This window comes from Propithecus coquereli, unplaced genomic scaffold (assembly GCF_000956105.1).
Source record: "Propithecus coquereli isolate 6110/MARCELLA unplaced genomic scaffold, Pcoq_1.0 Scaffold290, whole genome shotgun sequence".
In the NCBI taxonomy this organism is placed as follows: domain Eukaryota; kingdom Metazoa; phylum Chordata; class Mammalia; order Primates; family Indriidae; genus Propithecus; species Propithecus coquereli.
In genome coordinates, this window is record NW_012148508.1 from 602,123 (window position 1) to 625,682 (window position 23,560).

At 38.3% G+C, this 23,560-nt stretch overlaps 1 protein-coding gene across 1 annotated transcript; it reads right to left on the reverse strand.

The window, feature by feature from the left end:
• Nucleotides 1–1,892: 1,892 nt before the first annotated feature.
• On the reverse strand, nt 1,893–7,300 carry UTP23 (UTP23, small subunit (SSU) processome component, homolog (yeast)). Its single transcript, XM_012648619.1, has 3 exons — nt 7,018–7,300; nt 3,605–3,779; nt 1,893–2,374 (listed from the first exon to the last, which is right to left on the reverse strand). The coding sequence occupies exons 1-3, from the start codon at nt 7,203–7,205 to the stop codon at nt 1,994–1,996; spliced, it is 744 nt and encodes a 247-aa protein (XP_012504073.1). The 5' UTR covers nt 7,206–7,300; the 3' UTR covers nt 1,893–1,993.
• Nucleotides 7,301–23,560: the final 16,260 nt, after the last annotated feature.

Genomic DNA, 23,560 nt, shown 5'->3' on the forward strand with positions numbered 1-23,560 from the left:
ACATCCAAAAGAAAATCATCATCCCTATTGGACAAATGGAAATCAAAAATAATTTTCCCCCAGCACCTTGTAAACAATTAAAAGGTTCTTAAAGGAAACAGTAAAATTATTTTCAGCCAAGAACCCTAAATTTTGCTAGGTTATTAGTGCAACAAACATGAGGGTAGAGATACACTGGAGCTCAAAAAATGTATTTCCTATGCACTTTATGCCCCACTACAGCAAGAAAGTATCTAGGAAATCAAAGTGACAAAAGCAAATTCTTTGGATAAGAGCAAGACGTGCCCAGGTGATAGCTGAGCAACATGCTCAGCAGAAAACCTTTCTAGATTGGAGAACATCAGAGGGATCCAGAAGTATCTCCAGGGGAAAAAAATGACCTGATGTTATCTGATGGGTACGATCATATAGAAAATTATATTGTGAGGTCCTTTACAGTTACTGGAGAATGTGGCAAGATTAAAATGCTAAAAAAAATAATAATAATAATGAGGCCATTAACTTCAGGAATAACAAAATAATAATCATTGCATGCTACTTGTTTTACCAGTGAACAATGCTCAACAATCAGTATCAACTTATCATAATAATGAAAATACTGAATTTGTGATCTATAAAGTATATGTCAAAAAATGGGGGAGGAGTATGTGAGCAAAATTTTTGCTTTTTGGTAGGAAGTCAATTAAGTAATGGGCTAATTTTTAGCAGTATAGTCACATAATTTGAAGTGTAAAGGTAAATTCTACAACTACTAGAAGAGTTGAAAGAGTTGTTTTCCTCTGTGCATGTGAAAAGAGGGACTGCCTCTTTTTGTTCCAAGTCTTTTAGAACTATATTTGACCCTTGAACCACAGGGGTTTGAACTGCACAGATCTGCTTACATGTGAATTTTTTTTCAACCAAACTCAAATGGAAAACACAGTATTCTCAGAAAGCAAAACCTGTGTATACAGAGGGCTGACATTTTGTATACATGAGTTCCACGGTGTTGTGGGACTTCAGTATGCAGATTTTGGTAACCTTGAGGGAGAGGGGTCCTACTTATACTGAAGGACAGCTGTATTTTATTTTTTAAACTAAACACGCATCACTTCATGATGGGGATACATCCTGAGAAACGTATCATTAGGCAAATTCTGTCATTTGGTGATGAGAGTGTACTTTCACAAACCTAGATGGTACAGCTTACTACACACCTAGGCTATGTGGCTTACTGCTCCTAGGCTACAAACCTGTATAGCATGTTACTGTACTGAATATTGTAGGCAATTCTAACACAACAGTATTTGTATATCTAAATGTATTCAAACAGAAAACATACTGTAAAAATCTTGCATTACAGGCTGGGCGCAGTGGCTCGCACCTATAATCCCAGCACTCTGGGAGGCCGAGGAGGGAGGATTGCTTGAGCTCAGGAGTTTGAGACCAGCCTGGGCAAAAGCCAGACCCTCTCTCTACTAAAAATAGAAAAACTTAGCAAGGTGGTGTGTGCCTGTAGTCCCAGCTTCTTGGGAGGCTGAGGCAGGAGGATTGCTTGAGCCCAGGAGTTTGAGGATGCTGTGAGCTAGGCTGACACCACAGCGCTCACCCAGGCAACAGAGTGAGACTCTGTCTCAAAAAAAAAAAAAAAAAATTGCATTACAATCTTATGGGACCATGACCATATATGCTGCGCCTCACGGATCACAAAATATTGTTACTCAGTTCATGACTGTATTTGCATATAATGTTTGGGGGTGGGAGTGGGGGAACACAGAAGGAGACAATAATTTTTCATTTAAAAACAACCTCCCCAAACCACTAAGTAAGAAAAGTGAACACTATCACACATAAACCCATTCACTTTTTATTTTACAAATAATTTTAGGCAAGGCTTATGGGTTAATATTTACAAAAATAAGTTTAGTCTTTTATTATAAATACTTCTACAGTTTCAAAAATAAATTCATTTTTCACATTTGAATGTCTTTAAAAGTAGCCAAAGGATTCATTATCATTCCGCATTCTGCTTCTCAGAAAGTACTTTTGAGGTAGATCTGTTCCGGATTCTTTTTCTTTTTCTTTTCTTTTCAGAAGCAGTTGATTTTGTGTCCTGTGCCTTTTTCTTTTTCTTCAAACAGCTAAGAGGATTGGGGCCACTGATTTTCTTGTGCTTTTTCCTTCTTCTTTGTTCAGAGTTTTTCAATAAACCCTGTTCCTCTTTGAGCTGCTTGATACTTTGTTTTTCATGTACTGACACGAGCTGACCTGACTCTACTGCTTTAACAAAGGCAATTGTTTTGGGAGAAGGTTTGTCCAAGACTATAGTGTTCTGAATAATAAACATGAGAGGAACTCCAGGCTGCTTCTTTACTTTCACAGACAAATTCTGATCCTATTAAAAAGAAAAATAGATTTATTTAGTTCAAATGTCAACTAAGCTAAGGTGCCTTAAATAGGTTTTTTGTTGTTGTTTTTGTTTTGCAACAGGGTCTTGCTCTATTGCCCAGGCTGCAGTGCAGTGGCACGATCACAGCTCACTGCAGCCTTGAACTCCTGGGCTCAAGCGATCCTCCTGCCTCAGTCTCCACAGTAGGAGACTACAGGCATGCACCAACACACCTGGCTAATTTTTTGTATAGATGAGGTCTTGCTATCTTGCCCAGATTGGTCTCAAACTCCTGACCTCAAGTGATCCTCCTGCCTCTGCCTCCCAAAGTGCTGCGATTACAGGCATGAGCCACCACACTTGGCCTTAAATAGGTTTTTAAAAACTTAAAAAGGGCTATATTAAAGATAAAAGAGGTCACAGGTTTTATTTTTCCAATCAGTATGTCTCACTAATGGGGGTATATTTTATAGTAAATAAAGGAAGAAAAACATAAAAACTGAGCACAGTGTAAGTAGCAACAGTGTGAACTGGATTTATGAATATTCTAGGGCCACAAATTACAAACTAATGCAAAAGTAAACTGTTAGATGTTTTGCCTTGTCACTACCCCTAAGACATTTTTGGAAAGGGTCAAAAATGCTCAAAGAAGTTGAAGGAATTGGAATTAAGTGGGAATTAGCTGATTCAGATTCTAGATTCAGCTCTGCCTCTGTGTAATTTCATAACTCAGAAAGTATATTTAAGCAAATCTGTGCGTATGCAAACTTAATCTATAACAACCCTGAGTCTCTCTTCTCCGGTCTCCCAGTCTTAAAAAAGCCTGAAACATTCCATACTGGTGGTAGTCTTAAACAATTATGAACCATGACTTTTTGAGAAATAGGATGAAATACAGAGACATGAAAAAATATTAAGAAATATAGAATGTAAGATCTTTGGTTTACTTATCTTCCCTTCAAGAACCCTACAACAAATCATCACATCTCTATGTCAAAAATTTCTCATTTTAAAAAAGGAAACTTCAGTAACTAAAAAGAAAATCAATATGCTTAAGGTTCTCTCCTCAAATTCCAAATGACAATTGCTTTTATTCATTGAAAATTGAAAGTTTCTATTTTTAAAAGTCTAAACATTTTAATATCACTCCCCCCTAATTTTTTCTGATTATAAACAGCTCCAGATGAAATATAAATAGAAATGGTTAAAACTGACTTGTTTTCAAAGCAGTATCACCTGTGTTGCCACAAAATAATGGTGAGGATTGCCTTCTTCAACCATGGAAAGCAGACATTCTGATCCACTCACTGGATTCTTGAAATGGGGACAATTTCGAACCTGGCATTTTTGTGCAATCAGTTTTGCCCCATATAAGTCTTTCCCCAATGTTTCTAACTCTTTCAACACACATCTGAAAAAAAAAATGTTATTAGTGGCCCACAATTATAACAGCTATATTTCAGTTGTTTACATGAAGCAAGTATAAAAACAATACTTTTTTTAAAAAGTAAAACTACACCATTACAATCTGAATTTATCATATGGTAGCTGTTTCACTTTTAAAAGAACAATTAGAAAATGCATACACCAAGTAGAGAGAATAAGAGTTAAAATTTAATGAGAACTTACTATGTTTCAGGAAGCATAGAAATTCTCTTTACATAAATTCTTGCTTAATCTCAAAATAACCCCACGAAGTTAAGGAATGTACCTTAAAATTATCCTTACTTTAGAGCACCCCATGCTGAGAGATTTTAAGTATCATTCCAAAATTCAAACTAGTAAGTGGTAGAGCTGAGACATGAATCCAGGCAGCTGGACAACAGATCCCTTGCCCCAACCACAGTGTAATAGGGATCTACTTCAAGTACAAATGGGTACACTTTCAAAATATTTTTAGTTCAGAAAAGTAAAAATTCTCACATCATCAGGTGGTTTAAAAACAATCACAACTTCTTTCCACTCTGTATTTTCACATTAATATAAGCCAATGTTTCTCAAAGTCTCATGTATAAACTACCCATATCAGAATGACATATGATATTAAATTGTATTAATTTCTAACTCTTCTCTCATCCAAAAATCTGTACCTCTTGTGGAGGAGGCAAATATTAGTATTTTAATAAGCTCCTCAGGCACTTCTTCCCTTGCACTAAAAAAAAACAAACTATGAGAACCAATGAGTCAAAGATTTCTTCAACCCTAGCCAGCGTTTGCCAGATTCTTCCTTGCCTCATCTCTTCTATCATTTCTTTAGTTTTGAGTTTTTGTTTTTTTAAGAAAAGAGATTTTGCTTTCTGTAGCCATCAGTTTTGACCTCCATTTTGAGTACTGCTGACTACTTACTGAATATTTCTTATGCATGTCCTGCCATCAGCTCATCAAATTTACCATGTCTAAAATCAAACTACTTTCCTGCCTCCAAATTTTCCCTTAAAGACTTGCTAACTCTTTAAAATTATTATTTTTCCAGACACCCTAGATGGAAATCAGAAATCATATTTGACCTTTTCTTCTTTACCCCTACCCCATCAGCTGTTAGTCCTATCTATCTCACTAACGTCTCCTTGTAGAACCCCTGGGTTCCTGCTTTCCTCTCCCAGGTTTAGGCTCCCATTATTTCCTGACTGGACAACCACAAAACAGGTTTGCCTGTCTTTGCTCTATTGCTTCTCCAATTTACCCCCTACATTGCTGCAGTTATCTTTTCTAAAACAAAACCCAGGCCTGGTAACATTCTACTAATTCACTTCCTCAATTAACTCTAAATATCTTCAAACCTAAATATGAGTAAACCCTCTAGATCTAACTATTAGTGGTCAAGAAATAAATTCTACTGAAAAACAAATGACCTGATCTCTTAAAAATATAAATAGCAAATCATAAAATGGGGGTACTGTTAAAATTTTTTAAAAACTTAAGAAACATAGAAATCAAATACAATGTATGTATCCTGTTTACAGATTTAAAAAAGGGTTCTTTATCTCCTCAGGATACACACCAGAATTGACAGAATAATATGCTCTAAAATAACCTATCAGTAAGGAGGTGGGAGGTTCAACAAGATTGGCCATGTTGATAATTGCAAAAGCTGGTGATAGGTGCTTCATTATATTATGCTACTTTTGTGTTGTTTTAAAAATTCCAGAAGTTAAAATAAATTTTTGAGAAAAAAATGCTGTAAAATATAATTTCATGCAGTACTTCTCAACCTTTTTTACATCACAGCACTGTATTAAAAATGTTAATATTTCTACTGCTTGCAGTCAGAAACAACCAATTCAGAGGCACAGGCTATCAAAGGACTTGTCTGACAGCCCTTAAAGGCTAAGCAGATCAAAAATTTAGGAGTATCTGTAACCCAGTTGAGGCACTGCTTGAGAAACGAATATGGAAAGCTGTTCATGGAGTAGTGTTATGTCAGAAAAGCAGACCATCAACATACTACACACAGTAAAATCCCGTTGTTGTGATTGTGTGTTTGTGTATAAAGCACTGGATGGATGATACAGCACGTTAACAGAGGTTACTCATGAGTAGTAGTATGATGAATCATTTTATTTTATTTTACTGTTTTTCTAAAGTAAATATTCTACAATGAAAAAAAATCTACTAAATTTCTTAATAGTTCTTCGTGATCTAACCTCAATTTACCTTCTTCCTAGCTTCATTTCCAAATATATTCTGTGCTATAACCTTTTCCCCAGGCATTTCATAACTCCATTCCGTTTTTCAAGAGGTCTCCACAACAGGGAATGTCACTCTTCTGTCATTCAAAATAGTCCTCCACCTCAGAACGACCGAGCATATGTGAAAGGGCTCAAACGTTATCTCCTCTAGGAAACCTTCCACAATTCTCTCCTCCCACCTTCCCATCCCCACAAGGTTCCACCCTAAGTGTTCTCACACTTTGATGAAGTAGGGAAACATTAAACCTAAGTGAAAACACATCGATTGGAGATTGACTTATGCACTCTTACCGGCCATAAGGGCTGGCAGTTTGTGCTAGTCAACAAAGCATCCTCAGTGGCTGGAGCAATGCTTGGCATATGGCTGGTACTTAATAAAGCCAGTCGAATAAACAAACGACCTAGGGCAAATTGCTTAATCTCGAGTACTGACTCTTATTCTGGGAATCAAGGAAGTTAACTCGTAGGGCAGTTGTGAAGCTTGAAAATTTTCGGTTTAACTAAGAAAAGCTATTCAAACATCAACCACTGAAAGTGGGGTAGGTTTTAGATACCGAAAAATGCTCTAGTTCACTATACTCATTTGACCTTACAGGAACCTTATAAGCGGTTATGATCTCTACAAATGAGGAATCCGAGGTTCAGAGAGGTTAAATAACTTGCTCGAAATCATAGAGCTGGTAGGCCTGGGAACAAGATTTGAAGCCAGGTCTATATGACTACAACACATATTCTTATTCGCCAGGCTAACGACAAGTGATATTTCCAGGACACTGTACATTGAGCCTACATCGCAGGTATTCACCTGACCACCTTAACCGCCTCCAATTAACTTGTCAACTCCTCGTGGGCGGGGCGTTTTGCACCTCGTGGGCTCGCAATGGAGGCCTCTAAGCAAAGGCCTCGCTGCTACCACACCCGCCAGACCCCCTGCGTCTCCTCCCTGCCCGCCGGGCCCACCTGGTGGTGCACAGCTGCGTCTCCCCCATAAGGTAGCGGGGCAACTGCTCCCGCAGCTGGATGCGGCCTCGCAGCGCTGCCTGGCAGAAGGTGCCGTCCAGCAGGATCTGGTACGGCTCGCGAACTCCGAAATTGTTGCGGAAAAAGCCAAGATGTTTCTTGGCGTGTTTTTGCCTCGTGATCTTCATACTTGGTTTACTGGAACCGAAGCCACCGGGCTAGGAAGTTACAGCAAACGCCTCACACAAGCGCGGATACCCGCAGTGCCGGCTTCTCCAGGAAACTATGAGCCCTTGCCCCGGAAGCAAACGCCCCCATCTCCCCGGCCCTGCCCCTGGATTACGTCATGCGCAAAAGAGCGCGCGCTTGGACCGCGGTCCTCGCGCTTAATGGGGTAGGCCCTCGGGCCAGAGCTTGTGCCTACGTGGGAAAACCGCTAGGGTGTGCTGTTACGCGCCGGGGCGCACATGCGCAGTCTCGGGCCGGGGGGGGGCCTTCACGAGGTGTTTAGCACGTTACCTGGCACGTAGCAAACTTTATGAAAGCCTGGCAGTGTAATAATAACCCGTTACAATATTGAGCCTTAATATGTTCCAGGCACTGTCCTGAATGATTTACTGTACGTTATTCCCTTTAATGTTTATAATTCCCAAGTGAGGGAAGGAAAGGGGCCAACATATATTGGACAACTAGACTGAGAGGTTTGTACTGGCTGCTTTCCCATAAAGAAGTTAGGCACGTTCACTAAGGGCACGTGGTTCATTAGTGCCTGGAATCCAGTGCACCTGCCTGAAGTTCACGTGTTCTTTCTACACGCCGCCTGTGAGAACTAATGCCAGTAGGGACCTATGTCAGGGCAAAGGGTCCCTCGATTTTGCAGCTCCTCCTCTCCTAAAACCATCCTGAATCACTCACATGTGTTGGAATGTGTTGGAAGACCTCTCGAGAGCTTCATTTTCCCAGAGTCAGAGTCCCTGAACTTGAGTTCTGGTTCTGCCACTAACCCACTAAGCCATAGGACCTTGGGTAACTCCCCAGGGGTGATGGGTTCAGTTTCTTTGCTGTCAAACTGTAGCTGGTTCCATGAACCCCTATATGTTTTTTATAATCCCTTATCTACTTGACCCTTTGAGTTGTTTCCCAGAAATGATTGCCTCAAATGATCCTTCTGCCTTGGCCTCCCAAAGTGCTGGGATTATTGACTTGAGCCTTCACACCCAGCCTGAAATGATGGATTTCCTACAAGACAAAGAAGTTGAGATTCTGAAGGACCCAGGGCAGACTTCCTAATGCCAAGATCCATCATCCCCCACAACCTGCCGCCAATGTATGTAGCCCCTTGTGAGATAAACCAAGACCTGTCCCAAGGAATATGATCCCTCCTTTAAAAGCCTATGATATCCCTTAGTGAGAGAGACGGATTTGAATTTGAGGCAGCTTTTCCCGTTCTCCCTGCAAGATGTCTGTCATATTAAAAACTTCTTTCTTCCAGGTCCAGGTGGAAAATGGTGCCTGGGCCGTATCCACAGTTTATCGGGGTGCTGGGTCAGTCCCACCCACAGTTGGAGCAGCCTCTGTCCAGTGGCACCCGCACCGGGAGGACTCGGCTCACATGTGTAAGGCCCTCACCTATTTCGTGGATCTCAGGGGTGGGAGTGAGCATGCTGAATGTCTTCTTGAAGTCACACCATGGAGATAACAAGAGACCTGGGTTCCTCACCTACCCCCATCTCCGTATCAGGTCCAAGCCCTCTCGCTAGGGAGATGGTAACCATAACCCTGTTCCACAACCTCCATGTAAATCTGCTTCCAGCTGACTATGAAAATGAATAAAGAGAACCTGGACCACTACCTAGGCACTGGGGACCACAGCATTGGTTTAGACCATTACTCTGCACATGGACCATAAAAAGTGTACAGGGACCTAAAGCGCACCTTCTTGTATCAAATGATTATCAGTATACTGATCTTCCATCCCTTTGCTTATGGGAGGAGATGGCTTAAATAAATAACTTCAAAAAATTCTTTTCTTCCTTGACAACCCTCATCATCTCAATAATTGAATTTTTGTACAATGTGTAACTGGACCTAGACCAAACCCCCTTGTGGTTTTGATAACAAAACTGGTTGCCAGTCTAAATTAGTTTTAAGGACTCTTCTGTCCATAGTTTTTGACATAGGAAGACTACACTACTAGGCTAGTAACAGAAAGGTACAAAGCTGACTGAAGGTTTAGAAATTACTTGGTCAACTTGATTAATGAAGAGAGTGAAGCAGAAAATTTCGAGCACCCTAGCAGCTAACTGCCAAGTATCCACTTCAATTCAAGGCAAAATAATCAAAGGAATGGTGAGTATGGAATTTTGCATTTTTGTCCTACCCTGGAATCTGGCCCAGATCTAGTTTTGGCTAAAGATTGAAAGAACCAAGACAGAAAAATGATTTACAATGTGATTGAAATGTTTTGTTTGCATTTGGGGTTTTATTTCAATATATAGGCTTATGAAATTGGAACTAAAATCTTCTATAATGTTAACCCTGACCTGAGTCTCAGTACATCACTTAGATGGCTGCTTTCATTTAGCTGAAAATAAATTTAAGAATTGGAAGCCATGAGAAGTCATTGAAGGATTGGATTTATAACCTTTCAGTATAATTGGTTACTACTTTTCAATTTGAAACCTCTCTTTATCCCTGTATGTCAACTCTCCACCTGGACTATACTTCCACCACAGACAGAGAAATGAGACCACTCCAGCCTTGCAAAATAGTTAAAATATTTGTTAAAATAGGCTCACAAATTCATCTACCAGATTCTCATGCTACTTTTCAATACTAAGAAAATTGTTGTGCAACACCAGGGATTTCAGTCATATTCTAGTTTTTTGTTGTTTTTAATTTACTAAATTATGAGACAACTTTTTCAGGCTCTATGTATATATGACAGTGCCAATTTGCACACACCTACCTTTATTATAAAAACATGAAGACAGCTTATAATGGTGGTTATTAAATTTAAAACACAGTTTTCTATTACAGCAGTGTTTCTCAAAACATGGGCCTGGTATTAATACATGCAGATAAAGCTCTTAGTGTGCTTGTTTAGATGCCCATTCATGATTCAGAACAAGTATTGAGGGACAGGGGTACTATTCAGAGAGGAACTGATATTTATAACAGTCTCCCCAGGTCATTATTATGCTTATTAGTATTTCTAAAGGACCTTTTGTAGTAAAAACAGTAAACCACTGTTTATCCAATATGATATTTTCATTAAGCAGTCCACTTAATACACTTTTGTCCAGATGCCAAATGATCTAGTCATAGAAAATCAATATTTGGCCACAACCAAGGCAGAAGCCAAATTTTGCCATCATTGGATGAACTATTAGATATAAGTTTAAATCTCAAATTTTATTTTGAAAATTATTATAATTTCATTATTAAGAACTTTAATAGCCATTGAAAGGCTTTCTGTCTTTTTTTTTTTACCTTATAGTAGAGGAGCAATAATACAATAATTATTTAATAATAACACCATTGCTAGCTGTTAGCTTTTTTCTCAGGTCTCACTACACTGGACATTTTCCATGCTACATAGACATTCACATTCAGCTTCCGTAGGTAGGGGATTCATTTATTTTTCTTTATTTTTTTATACTCTTCATTTTATTATGCCTGGATCAAATATAATTTTATAATGTTATGTTTTTGTACATGATTTTGAAGTTTTTCCTCATGAAATTTTGATGAAGCCAAGTTGACATGAGAATGATTTATTCTTGAAAGGTGTGACTAATTCCAAATAGGACTTTTCTCATGAAAAATTCATGGCCTAAATGGAATTAAATAGGTAAACATTAAATATAATTCATAAAGGTTATTTTGTTTAATTTCATCAATGTTAGTATAATTTTGTCTAATTTCATCAATGTTAGACATTTCAGCATCTATTGTAATATTATTCTGCCTTATATTCATATTAAAATATTTATAAACATTTGTTAACATTCATTAGCTCAAAAAGAATACAATGTTCTTCCTAAATTACCTAGCTAACGTACTCTCTAAATAAATAATTTAGCTAACTAAATATTTAAAAGCAACTTAGGTAAACTGCTTTGTATTGATGTCCTATTAAGTTCTTTGCTTAGATCCCCTAGAAATGGATCCATCATAGACTGACTTATACTGCAAAATTTCATATATGTCAGAATACATTATGAAGGTTAGATCTGGAGACTGTCACATTTTTAAAAATAATTTTTATCTTTTCCAAATTGTAAAAACAACACATGCTGCTAATAACAAGTGGAACAACACAAAGATTCCTTCTCCCCTTACCCATGTAACACATTAACAATCTATTTTGTGTGCCTCTTCAATGTTTCCATATTCACATACTTACATAACATATGCATACATATATACATTCATATGTAGAGATACTCTGTTATGCAAAAATGGAATTATATTTTATGACTTCAATACATTTTGCTTTTCTCACCTAACAATCCTATAGAAATCCCCACCCACATCTACCCAAAGTCAATTGGCAGTGTTCTCATTCATTTCTTTTAATAGCTGCATGACATTTCCATGAAATCACCGAATATAATAGATATGACACAGTATGAATTTCTACCCAATAGCCCCTCTCTTCTTTATAGTAGTAGATAAGTGAATCCATTCCCCAGCCTTGTGTGCAGATAAGTATAACTATAGGATCAAGTTCCAGCTAGAGATATGTAAGGGCAAGGGTGGCATGGACTTCTGGGAAGCCTGCTTAAAGGAAGTCAACTTAGCTTGGCAATGGGAACTTTTTTTTTTCCACATCTTTCCTTCCTCCTTCCTAGAATTTAGATGTGATGAATGGAACTCCAGTAGCCTATTTTAGACCATGAGGTAACTTTGAGGATGGAAGCTATGAGCTAATACTGGCAAAGCAGGTAAGAGAAGGAGCCGGAATCATTTGCAACTGTGAAACTGCTTTTCCAAACCTGAACTTCCTACCTCCGGACTCGTTTAACATGAGAAGAAAAATAAACTTCTACCTTGGTTTTTAAAAAATTTTATTTTAAATTTCTTTTATATCCAGCCAAACCAAATGCTGATAAAGTAAGTTAAAACTACACACCAGAATTACAGAATTTTATATGGAGAGATGTGTGTGATGAAACTTTGATGTTGGTTGGTGTTAGCCAATACAATTGCCCTTCCTTTGAACAAGTACAAAATCCTCATTTATAAGTCTTCTCTAAAAGGTAAAATGTTTTCAAAGTAAAATAAACAAAATCTTTTTTACATACTGGAGAAGCTATCTTGACATTAGTTTATTTTGAAAATATAAACAACTTGATTTAAATTTGTCAGTGGGATATATCTCCTGTTGAAAAAAGTTAAATATGAAGAACCTCGACCCCAGCTTCTTAGGTAAGGAACATGAAGGAAAAGTTAGTGTCATCCAGTTGTCAATTAAAGAAAGAAAGAAAGTAGGATTTCTGTGTCTTGGCCCTGCTAGTACCAGTGAACTCTTCCTTCAGGTCAAATAACAAAGGAGAGACTATGTCTTAGAAAAATTTTTTGAGTAATTTCTGTTTGTGAAGGATATTTCTAAACCAGACAATAACGAGGAAGTGCCCATCATTAGTTATCAGATGACTGTTTTCATATGACTATAAAATTAGACTAGCAAGTTTGCTTGCTGTAATAGTTTATTTGGATGAAATCATGTTTACAGAGAACAAATACTGCCATGTTAAGTAAATTGAAAGGAATTTAATATTTCACTATAACAGATTTGAACAGTGCTCTCCATTGGCATTTTGCTATAAAATGATCAGTACTATTAATTAAATGGTGACAACAAAAACTAGTAGAAAAGAACAAAAAGTTATGAAGTTGCAGAGAGTGGAAAAATGGGCAGGGCATGGCGGTTCATGCCTGTAATCCTAGCACTCTGGGATGCTGAGGCAGGAGGATTTTGGTTGAGGTCAGTAGTTTAAGACCACCCTCAGCAAGCATGGACCCTGTCTCTACTAAAAATAGAAAGAAATTATCCTGGTAACTAAAAACAGAAAAAATTAGCCAGGCACAGTTGTGCAGACCTGTAGTCCCAGCTACTTGGGAGGCTGAGGCAGGAGGATCACTTGAGCCCAAGAGTTTGAGGTTGCTGTGAGCTAGGCTGAAGCCACAGCACTCTAGCCCAGGTAACAGAGAGATTCTGTCTCAAAAAAAAAAAAAAGGAAAGAAAGAAAGAAAGAAAAGAAAAGAAAGGGGAAAAATGTTTTACTTTGATGCAAAACAAACTGCCATTTGAACTTTAATTAAATCATAACTGAAACTGATAGAGAAATTCATACTATATGGCTGCAGTCCCCAACCCCTGGGCTGCAGACCAGTCCATGGCCTGTTAGGAACCAGCTGCACAGCAGGAGGTGAGCGGCAGGAGAGCAAGTGAAGCTTCATCTGTATTTACAGCCACTCCCCATTGCTTGCATCACCCCCTGAGCTCTGCCTTCTGTCAGATCAGCAGTGGCATTAGATTCTCATATAAGTGCAACCTGTACTGTAAACTGCTCATGTGAGGGATCTACGTTGCACGCTCCTCATGAAACTCTAATGCTTAATGATCCGAGGTGGAGCTGAGGCGGTGATGCTAGTGCTGGGGAGCAGCTGCAAATACAGATTATCATTAGCAGAGAGGTTTGACTACACAGAGACCATAATAAATCAGTTGCTTGCAGACTCATATCAAAACCCCATCAGTGAGTGGAAGGTGACAATTAAGCTACATCTGGTGGCAGGATTTATAGTGGCAAGTGAGCATCTTAATTCAATTGTAAAGCTTCATTTGGTGACAGGCTTTAAGTCAGAATACAACACTTACTTTAGTCCATGTGTGGCCCACCCATTATTTTATTCACCACTTCCCTCTGCATCTCTTTCCCACATGGCACACTTGTCTCAGTTATAGTTTTAGTAAGCCCACAAACTAACCCTAGCAAAAATGAGTAAAAAATAAATGTCACTGGAGAGCTTCTTTGAAAAGGGGAAAAGACCAAGTGATGAGACAGCAGAAGACTCTAAGACTGCCAACAAAATGAAAACTGCATTTAAAAGAGAATACCAAGAGTCCTACTTAAATTACGGGTTCATTGCAACAGGTGATTCACATTCTCCAAGCCCACTTTATATAACATATGGTGACCAGCTATCCAACGAAGCCATGAAACCTTCAAAATTGCTTCACCACGTGAAGACCAAGCACCCTGCTTTAAAAGACAAGCCTTTGGAGTTTTTCAAAAGAAAAAAATGTGAACACAAAGAACAGAAGCAATTATTGAAGGCCACCACTTCATCAAATGTCTCTGCACTGAGAGCATCGTTCTTAGTGGCTAACGGCATTGCTAAAGCTAAGAAGCCTTTTACTATTGGTGAAGAGCTGATCCTGTGTGCTGCTAAGGACATTTGCCATGAACATTTAGGGAAGGCTGAAGTTCAAAAGGTGGCACGTGTTCCTCTTTCAGCTAGCACCATACCTAGATGAATTGATGAAATAGCAGAGGATGTTGAGGCACGATGATTAGGATTAATGAGTCACCACGGTACACAATCCGGGTTGATGAATCTATCAATGTTGACAAGGCAATAATGCTTGTTTTTGTGTGATGTATTTTTCAGAAGGATGTGCATGAGGATATGTTATGTGCGCTTTTGTTGGTAACCAACACTACAGCTTCAGAACTATCCAAGTCTTTGAAGGATTACATATCAGGAAAACTTAATTGGTCATTTTGTGTTGGTATATGCATGGACAAAATGGCTGCCATGACTGGACAGCTTTTTGGTTTCACTACTTGAGTCAAGGAGGTCGCTTCTGAAGGTGGGTCTATGCACTGTGTCATCCATAGAGAAATGCTGGCTAGATGAAAAATGGCACCTGAAGTAAACGGTGTTTTGCAGGATGTGATTAAAATTATCAACCACATTAAAGTACATGCCTTAAACTCATGTCTGTTTGCATGGCTCTGTGAGGCGATAGATTGATGAGAGCACACACCTCTTCTCTTGTACACAGAAGGGAGATGGTTTTCTAGAGGTAGATCACTAGCTAGAGTTTTTGAGTTACGAGAACTGCTCCAGAGTTTTCTTTTAGAAAAACAGCCACCACTGGCAGCACATTTCAGTGACACAGAATGGGTCACAAAACCTGCTTATTTGTGTGACATATTCAACCTGCTCAACAAACTCAATCTGTCATTGCAGGGGAGAATGACAACTGTGTACAAGTCAGCATATAAAGTGGCTACATTCAGAGCCAAACTGGAATTATGGGGGCGACTAGTGAACCTTGGGATTTTTGATAGGTTTCAAATAAACATTAGCAGAGATTTTGAAAGAGACTGAGCCAGGGCCTTCTTTATCCTGGCTGGTGCATGATTACCTATGTCAGCTTTCAAAGGAGTTTAAGCATTACTTCCCAATCACAAAAGACTTCCAAACTGGGAAGGAATGGCTCTGCGACCCATTTGTGAATAAGCCAGGTGAATTGACTTTGTCCATACTAGAAGAAGATCAACTGCTTGAGATTGCAAATGATGGTGGCCTTAAAAGTATGTTTGAGACAATTTCAAATCTCCATACATTCTGAATTAAAGTCAAGAAGGAATATCCTGAGATTACCACAAAAGCACTGAAAAGCCTGCTTCCATTTCCAACATCCTATCTTTGTGAAGCAGGATTTTCTGCAGTGACAGCAACCGAAACAAAATTACAGAGTAGACTGGACATAAGCAACACACTTGGGGTGTCACTGTTTCCCATCACCCCCGGATGGAACAGTCTAGTTGCAGGAAAACAAGGTCAGGGCTCCCAGTGATTCTGCATTATGATGAGTTATATAATTATTTAATTATATATTACAATGTAATAATAATAGAAATAAAGTGCACAATTAATGTAATGTGCTTGAATCATCCCCAAACCATCCCTCTTCCCTCCCCTGCCCCAGTCGGTGAAAAACTTGTCTTCCATAAAACCGGTCCCTGGTGCCAAACAGGTTGGGGACCACTGCTATATGGCTTTTTCATTTTAACTTGTCAAAGCATTTTTAGAAGATTAATGAATCCTTATAAAATTACTCTAGGTAAGCAAATATTATTGCTGTTACATGAAGGAGCTTAAAGATTGGAAATTATGTTGGATTATAGCTTTAAAAGGATTTTCTAAAAACACTATTTATTTATATTGAAGAAAATGTTGAAGACAACTCTTTCACTCATGGTTTTGTATATATTTTTAAGCAGTAGGAAGACTTCACAGCAGAAACTGAACTCCTGGTGGCAATAAATTAAACATGCTTTCAATAATCCGGTAGAATATTATTTCAGAGTCTAGTGTTTATTATTGAATTACACTAATATGAGGTATTAATTACATGATATTATACAAAATAAAAGTCACTCTTACAATCTCAAGTTTTTTCAATGCAGGATCACTTTGTCTTAATATTAGTTGGTAAGTCATAAATCAAAATACTGGGATGAAAAGTCAAATGTCATTTTGAAAATTATTATTATTTTAGTAAACATATAGAAAATACCCACATGCTGAGTCTTATGTATAAATGAATATTATTTTCTTTTTATTGGCTCTCGCTTTACCCTTTCTATTGCTACTTTCAGAACATTGAGCAAATCACTTTGCTCTTCAAAGCACAACCTCCTGTAATCTCATTCCACATGTGTACACAGAAGGAGGCATATGACTTAAATTGATCCCAATCAGACCAAAAGAGAAAGACTTTTTTTCCTACAGTTTTTCTTGGAATAACAGAAAAAGAAGTATATTGTATCATTTGCTACTGGCAGCCACTATTATAGTGGTAGCCAGTCTCTGGACAATTCCAAAAGTGGCAGGAGACAGATTCAAGAGAATCATAAAGATATGGAACTGGAGTCTTTATGTTGCTTCATTTGGAGTACATCCTTCTCTAGATAATCAGTTATGTTATTGAGTACATTACTTTCTTGTTTAAAATAATTTAAATGGAGGGGATTTTTTTTTTACTTGTTTGTTTTTGGATGTATGTATCCCAAAACATCCTAACTGATGGATGTCAAGTCTAGGCAAAATATGTCCTATGCTTAAACTGTAAATGATGGTATTACCTGTATAATACCTTGCTTTAAAGATATTTAAGATATTCTACATATGTTCTTTTCTTATGATCGACAACATGGTGAAGTGACTGGAATTCAGAAATGACTGTTGCTATTAGCTGTTTTCAAAGGTATCTTTTGTTTTGCTTTTAAAACCATCTCCCAAAGGCATCTTTTTCCACTTCCATTAAATATTAATCAAAATGTTAAATGTCTTAAGCCAAATGATTTTCTTTGACCAAATGAATGTGTGTGGACTTCTAAAAAGTGTACTGATTTAATCTGGAACTTTAGTTTTACCCTATTTATGTGTTATTTCTTCTGACTTTGCTCATATCTAATTTTTGTGTCTTTGACCTAGCTCATTAGTTATGATGGTACCACATATTCTCTTGGGAAGGAACACATGGGACAGTTATTGCCCTTTCCCCTATTTCCATAGAGTAGGAAGTTTCCTTATGAATGAGTAATGTTGGAGAATAGACTGCCTATTTCTCTCTAGACCCTGTTACCTGTGACTCCCTAAAGAAGGAGCTGCTAATCTGATGTTTTGGGATATACCATAACCATCACATAACAATATATCCTTCTATAGGAAACAGATGAAGATAATAAATTATTACTCTTATTCTTTAGCTTAAAAAAGAAAAAGATCTTTGTGCACCTTTCCCAGAAAATAATCTACACAGAAGAGATGAGAATATACAACCCTTACACAATGTCTTGTTGAAAACTTTTTCGTTTAAAAATGCTTCTTTGTTTGAGGCTACAGTGAGCTATGATTGCCTACTACACTCCAGTCTGGGAGAGAGAAAGAGATTCTATCTCAAAAAAAAAAAAAAAGGTCAGGCACAGTGGCTTACAACTGTAATCCTACTGCTTTGGGGGGGCCAAGGCAGGAGGATCTCTTGAGGCCAGGAGTTCAAGACCAGCCTGGGCAACATAGTGAAACCCTGTCTCCACAATAAAACAAAACAAAACAAAACAAAACTTCCTTGCTTCCTTTGTTTCTAATGGTACTAGAGAGGATCCACTCCCTTCCATCTTCGCAATTGTATGTCATTACTTCTTGGAGGGATAGGAAATAGAAGAGTCAAATTACTCTCTACCCAGTTCCTTCACACCAAGGCAAGAACAAATGATAAGTTGGTCCTACAGAGTTTGGCTGGGAACCCTGAGCAGCAATGTCATCCACTGCTCAGCTCACACCCAAGACTGCCATATTCAAAAAAATCTTGCCTTCCATAGAGGTTTGAAAGCGGGCAACAACTGAATAGGAATAAATCGACATTTAAAAAAATTTTTTTTGGCTCATCTGAATACTGAATGGTAATAAAGTGACATATAAAAATTGGGGGGGGTCATCTTTGGTGTCTTGACTCTCATTTTAATGCATTGAAAGGGGTTTAAGTAAGTCTTAGCCAAGTGAGGGAAAGTAGCTCCAATTTTGGCTGGGTTTAAGGCATGCAATGGTCGTAGCCTGACATTCACTGGGCTGTTTTTCTAGCGGGAAGAATTATTATGCCGCAAAAGCAGAACTAGTCAGACTGTTTATTTTTCTGTTTGTTCAGTCAGGTGTGACAGGCTATCCTCTGCTTCCTGTCCTCATGCAGTACTCACGCATGGGCAGGTCCCACAGCTTGGTTTGGAAGGTCCTCACCAGACTCTCTCCTATCGTCTGTAACTAAATTTGAAATATTTCCAGCAAATAGAGAAGTATACTAAAAAGTTGAGTTCCCATGACAGAGAGAAGAAAAACATATTGTTGGGGATACAGGGTACATTTATTCTATTTTATTTTTTTAAGCGATGAGGTCTCCCTCTATCACCCAGGCCAGAGTGCAGTGGCACAATCATAGCTCACTATAACCTCCAATTCCTAGCTAAAGTGAGCCTCCCATCTCAGCCTCTCAAGTGGCTGAGATGATAGGTGCATGCCACCACATTTGGCTAATTTTTTAAAAATTTATTTTCTATGGAGACGGAGTCTGGCTATGTTGCTCAGGCTGGTTTGAAACTCTTGGCCTCAAGTGATCCTTCTGCCTCAGCCTCCTAGAATGCTGGGATTACAGGCATGAATCACCACACCCAGACTTAATTTATTTTATCTAGTAAATAAATATTCACAGTGCAATTAATACTGACAATATCAAACTGCCTTTTAGGGGACAGAAATACAACTTAATGGTTGTGACATCTTTGGGTGACTAAAAATATCCAGTTTCTGCTTCAGTCTACTATTTCCTTTCTTCTGTATGCTTTAGGTTTATTTTCTTCTTATTTATCTAAAATTTTGAAGAGGGAGCTTAGACCATTGATTTGAGACATTTCCTCTTTTCTCATGTAGGCATTTAGTTATAAACTTCCCTCTCAGCACTGATTTAGCTACATCTCACAAATTTTTATATTTTATATTTTCATATTCATCCAGTTCAATGTGTGTGTATGTGTGTTTTAATTTCCCTCAAGACTTCCTCTTTTACCCATGAATTATTAGAAGTGTGCTTAGTTTCCAAGTATTTGGAAATTTTTCTGTTATGTTTTGATTTCTTATTTAAATCTATTGTGGTTGGAGATACTCTGAATGATTTCATACTCTAAATGATTTCATTTCAGAAATAATTTAATTTGTTGAAGTTTAAACTTACTGAGGTTTATTTATGGTTCAGAATATGATCTATATGTTCCATGGGCACTTGAAAAGAATGTGTACTTTGTAGTTGGAGTGTTCTACAAATGTTGAAGTGATCCTGTTGGTTGATGGTATTGAGTTCCTTAGATTCTTACCAATTTTCTCTGTAGTTGTTCTATCAATTGTTAGAAGAGGGGAGTTGACATCTTCAACTATAATTGTGGATTTGCCTATTTGTCCTTTCAGTTCCATGAATTTTTTATTCACGTAAGTTCTAATATGTTGCTGGGGCATACACATTTAGAATTGCTATGTGTTCTTGGTGATTGATCATTTTATCATTATATAATTATCCTTGTTGATATGTTATTCTGGTATGTTAATTTTAACTGCTATATAGTCTAGTATTGAATGAATATTGAATAATGATCCTGCTATGAATATTCTGTTTTTAATGTCTTCTTGTGCGTAGATTTTAGAGGTTTTGTTTGTTTGTTTGTTTGTTTTTTGAGACAGGGTCTTGCTCTGTTGCCCAGGCTGGAGTGTAGTGGTGTCATCATAGCTCACTGCAACCTCAAATTCCTGAGCTTAAGCAATCCTCCTGACTCGGCCTCCTGAGTAGCTAGGATTACAAGCATGCACCATCATGTCTGGCTAATTTTTTCTATTTTTTGTGGAATCAGGGTCTTGCTATGTTGCTCAGGCTGGTCTCAAACTCCTGACCTCAAGTGATTCTCTATTCTCAGCCTCTGAAAGTGCTAGGATTACAGGTATGAACCACCATACCAGTAGACTAGATAATTTTTGTCATTCTATCTCCAGTTCCCTGGGTTTCCCCACTTTTCCCTTTTGATTCTGCTGTTAAACTCATTCATTGAGTTACTGGATTTGGTTATTATATTTTATTTTTTTATTTTTATTTTATATTTTTTATCTATATTTTTAAGCTCTAAATTTCCATTTGGTTCTTACTTATATCTTCTATATCTTAGATAAGACTGAATTTGTTTGCTGAGACTTTTTTTATTTGTTTCAAGTGTGTTCATATTTGTTTACTGAAACAATTTTATGGTAGCCACTTTAAAATCTTTGCCAGATAATTCTGACTTCTCTGTCATTTCAGTGTCAGCATCTACTGTCTTTTTTTTTCCCTTCAGTTTGACATCTTCCTGGGTCTTGATGAGATGATGAATGAGTTTTGAAACAGACATTTGACTATTTTCTTACTGGACTCTGGGTCTTATTGAGACCTTCTGTTTTAGCTGGCCTCCTGACTCAGCTCTGCCAATTGAACGGTAGGGGAGCAGGTCCCCCTTGTTACTGCCCTGAGAGGGTACAGTAACACTGGGCCTCCACCGACTCCTTTCGGGGGAGTGTTACTTGTTACCCTTGTTACTCGTAGGGGAATGGGAGTTCAAACTCCCACTAGGCCTCTACTGATACCTCCTGGATTGGAAGAGTAGGAGAGCCTACTGTTCTCCATGTTGCCTCCACTGACACGATGGGGTGGGTGACCTCATTACCTCTCAGCTGTGGTGAAATCCTGACTCTCTACTAGGCTTTCTCTGACATCATTCCATTGGAGAGTGGCATGGGTGCCTCATTACTATCTGGTAAGGCTGGAAGTCCAGGCTCCCACATGGTTTCTACTGACAGTGTGCAGAGCACAGGCTTTTGTTGGAGTTTTTTGGTCTATGCCCGTTGCTATTTCCAGGTTACTGAACTTCAGCTCGAAGTCTGGAATATATATGACGAATAGAAACCCTGGGAAATCACACCATGATGTTCCTTGAGTCCCAAGGTCCTTAGCTAGTCTTTTTTTTTTTCTCTCCATCTTTCAGTGTTTTTATCACTTTTATATTTGATATATATAATGTCCAGGGGGTTAGTTATGCTTATCGGGAGAAATTAGGAAAAATATGTCTTATCCCCTTCCCAGAAGCAGAAGTTTGGATTAGTTTGGACTCCCCCCCTTTTTTTTGAGACAGGGTTTTATTTTATTTATTTATTTTTGAGACAGATTTTCACTCTGTTACCCCAGGTAGAATGTGGTGGCATCATCATAGCTCACTGCAACCTCAAACTTCTGGGCTCAAGCAATCCTCCTGCCTCAGCCTCCCGAGTAGCTGGGATTAAAGGCGTGCGCCACCATGCTTGGCTAATTTTTTTTATTGTTTGTAGAGATGGGATCTTGCTCTTATTCGGGCTAGTCTCAAACTCCTAACCTCAAGCAATCCTCCCGCCTTGCTCAGCCTCCCAAAGTGCTAAGGTTACAGGTGTGAGTCACCATACCTGGCAGAAGTCTGTATTTTGGATACAGTTTTAAGATGAAGCCTATAGGATTTTCTGATGGAGTTGGGGTGTGGTGTGAGGGACACAGAGCAATGAAAGATGACACCAAGATTTTGGCTTTACCAATTAGAAGAAAAGAGCTCTCACAAAATGAGATGGGGGAAGACTGTTGGAAGAATGTTTTTTGTGGGGACATGGTATCTGCAGCTCCATTTTGAAAAGATTAAGTTGGAGATCCCTGTTGGACATTTAGATGGAGACGTGGAATAGGCAGATGGACATGCTGGTGTGGAGTTCAGTGGAGAGATCTGGGGAGTATAAATTTGGGAATAATCAGTGTGTGTGTGATATTTAGAGCCATTAGAATGGATGAGATCACCATGAAATGGAATAGAAATAAGGGAAAGATGTTCAAAGTCTCAATTCTGCTGCTCTTCAATATTTAAAGGTTGGGGAGTAGTAAACGAAAATCAGCAATGGCAACTGAGAAGAAAGGAGCAGCCAGTGAACAAGGAAGGAATCCAATGAAGGAGATGTCATTGCTTCCACGCTTTTTCTAGTTAAGGTGAGCATACTGATTTCCTAATTCAAATTCTGCTTCATTGTTTCTCTCTCTCTCTCTCCCTTTCTCATTTGTACTCTTGGATCTGGGTTATTTCGTATAGAGGGCCCACATGAACTGTCTAGGGACGGATGAAAAGGACCCACTGAAATGCATTTACCACACATGGCTACAAAACTTTAGTGGGATTTTTCTAAGGACAAAAAATTTCAAAGAAATTTTAAACTTTACTTAGTAGTTTTGGCAGGTGGTAATATTGGTAATATAGATTTTGAAACAAAACTCTGTTATGTATGTTGTGGGATAAAGCAATGAATAAATTTATTACTGCTTGTAAGTAGCCTGGATGTTTTCTGATGCTTACCATTCCAGCTACCAAGTGGTAGGCACAAACCTCCAGTCTGGTTCTCTCCCATGAGGGATTTTCTTTCTTCTTTTTTCATTTTGGTACCATTCTATTACTGATTTGTAGTGCAATTTTACCATGATCAACTTTGAATACTTCTAAATTTGTGGAGACTTTCTCTTTGGCCCAGGATATATGGTCTATTTTGATAACTATTTCATATATAGTGTTAAAGTGTGGACTCACAAGGAGCTCATGGCATGAGTGCAGAAAGATTTCTCACACAAAGTTTAAGATATAAAAAAGTAAGAAGTCTATATACTTTCCCAAAAAAGAAAGAAAGAAAGAGAGAGAGAAACAAAGAGAGAGAGAAAGAGGGAAAAAAAGAGAAAATGGCAAGACACTAAGAGAAGGTAGTGGGAAATGCTGGCAGCTGAGGAAAAGTGGCTTGGTGTTTTTAAAGGGTAAAGATTGGTTTGTTTGTCTTTTTCCTTTTGTGCAGACTGATAACAGGAGCTGCTGCAAAATGTCAGGGAGTTGGCTTCCTG

Bases quoted from the DNA above. Each gene is read 5' to 3' on its own strand.
- UTP23 (XM_012648619.1), bottom strand. From the start codon at position 7,205: ATGAAGATCACGAGGCAAAAACACGCCAAGAAACATCTTGGCTTTTTC. The intron at 3,780-7,017 runs GTGGGCCCGGCG...TTTTTTTTTCAG, and splicing joins ACGCAGCTGTGCACCACCAG to ATGTGTGTTGAAAGAGTTAG. The intron at 2,375-3,604 runs GTGATACTGCTT...TCTTTTTAATAG, and splicing joins ATTATTTTGTGGCAACACAG to GATCAGAATTTGTCTGTGAA.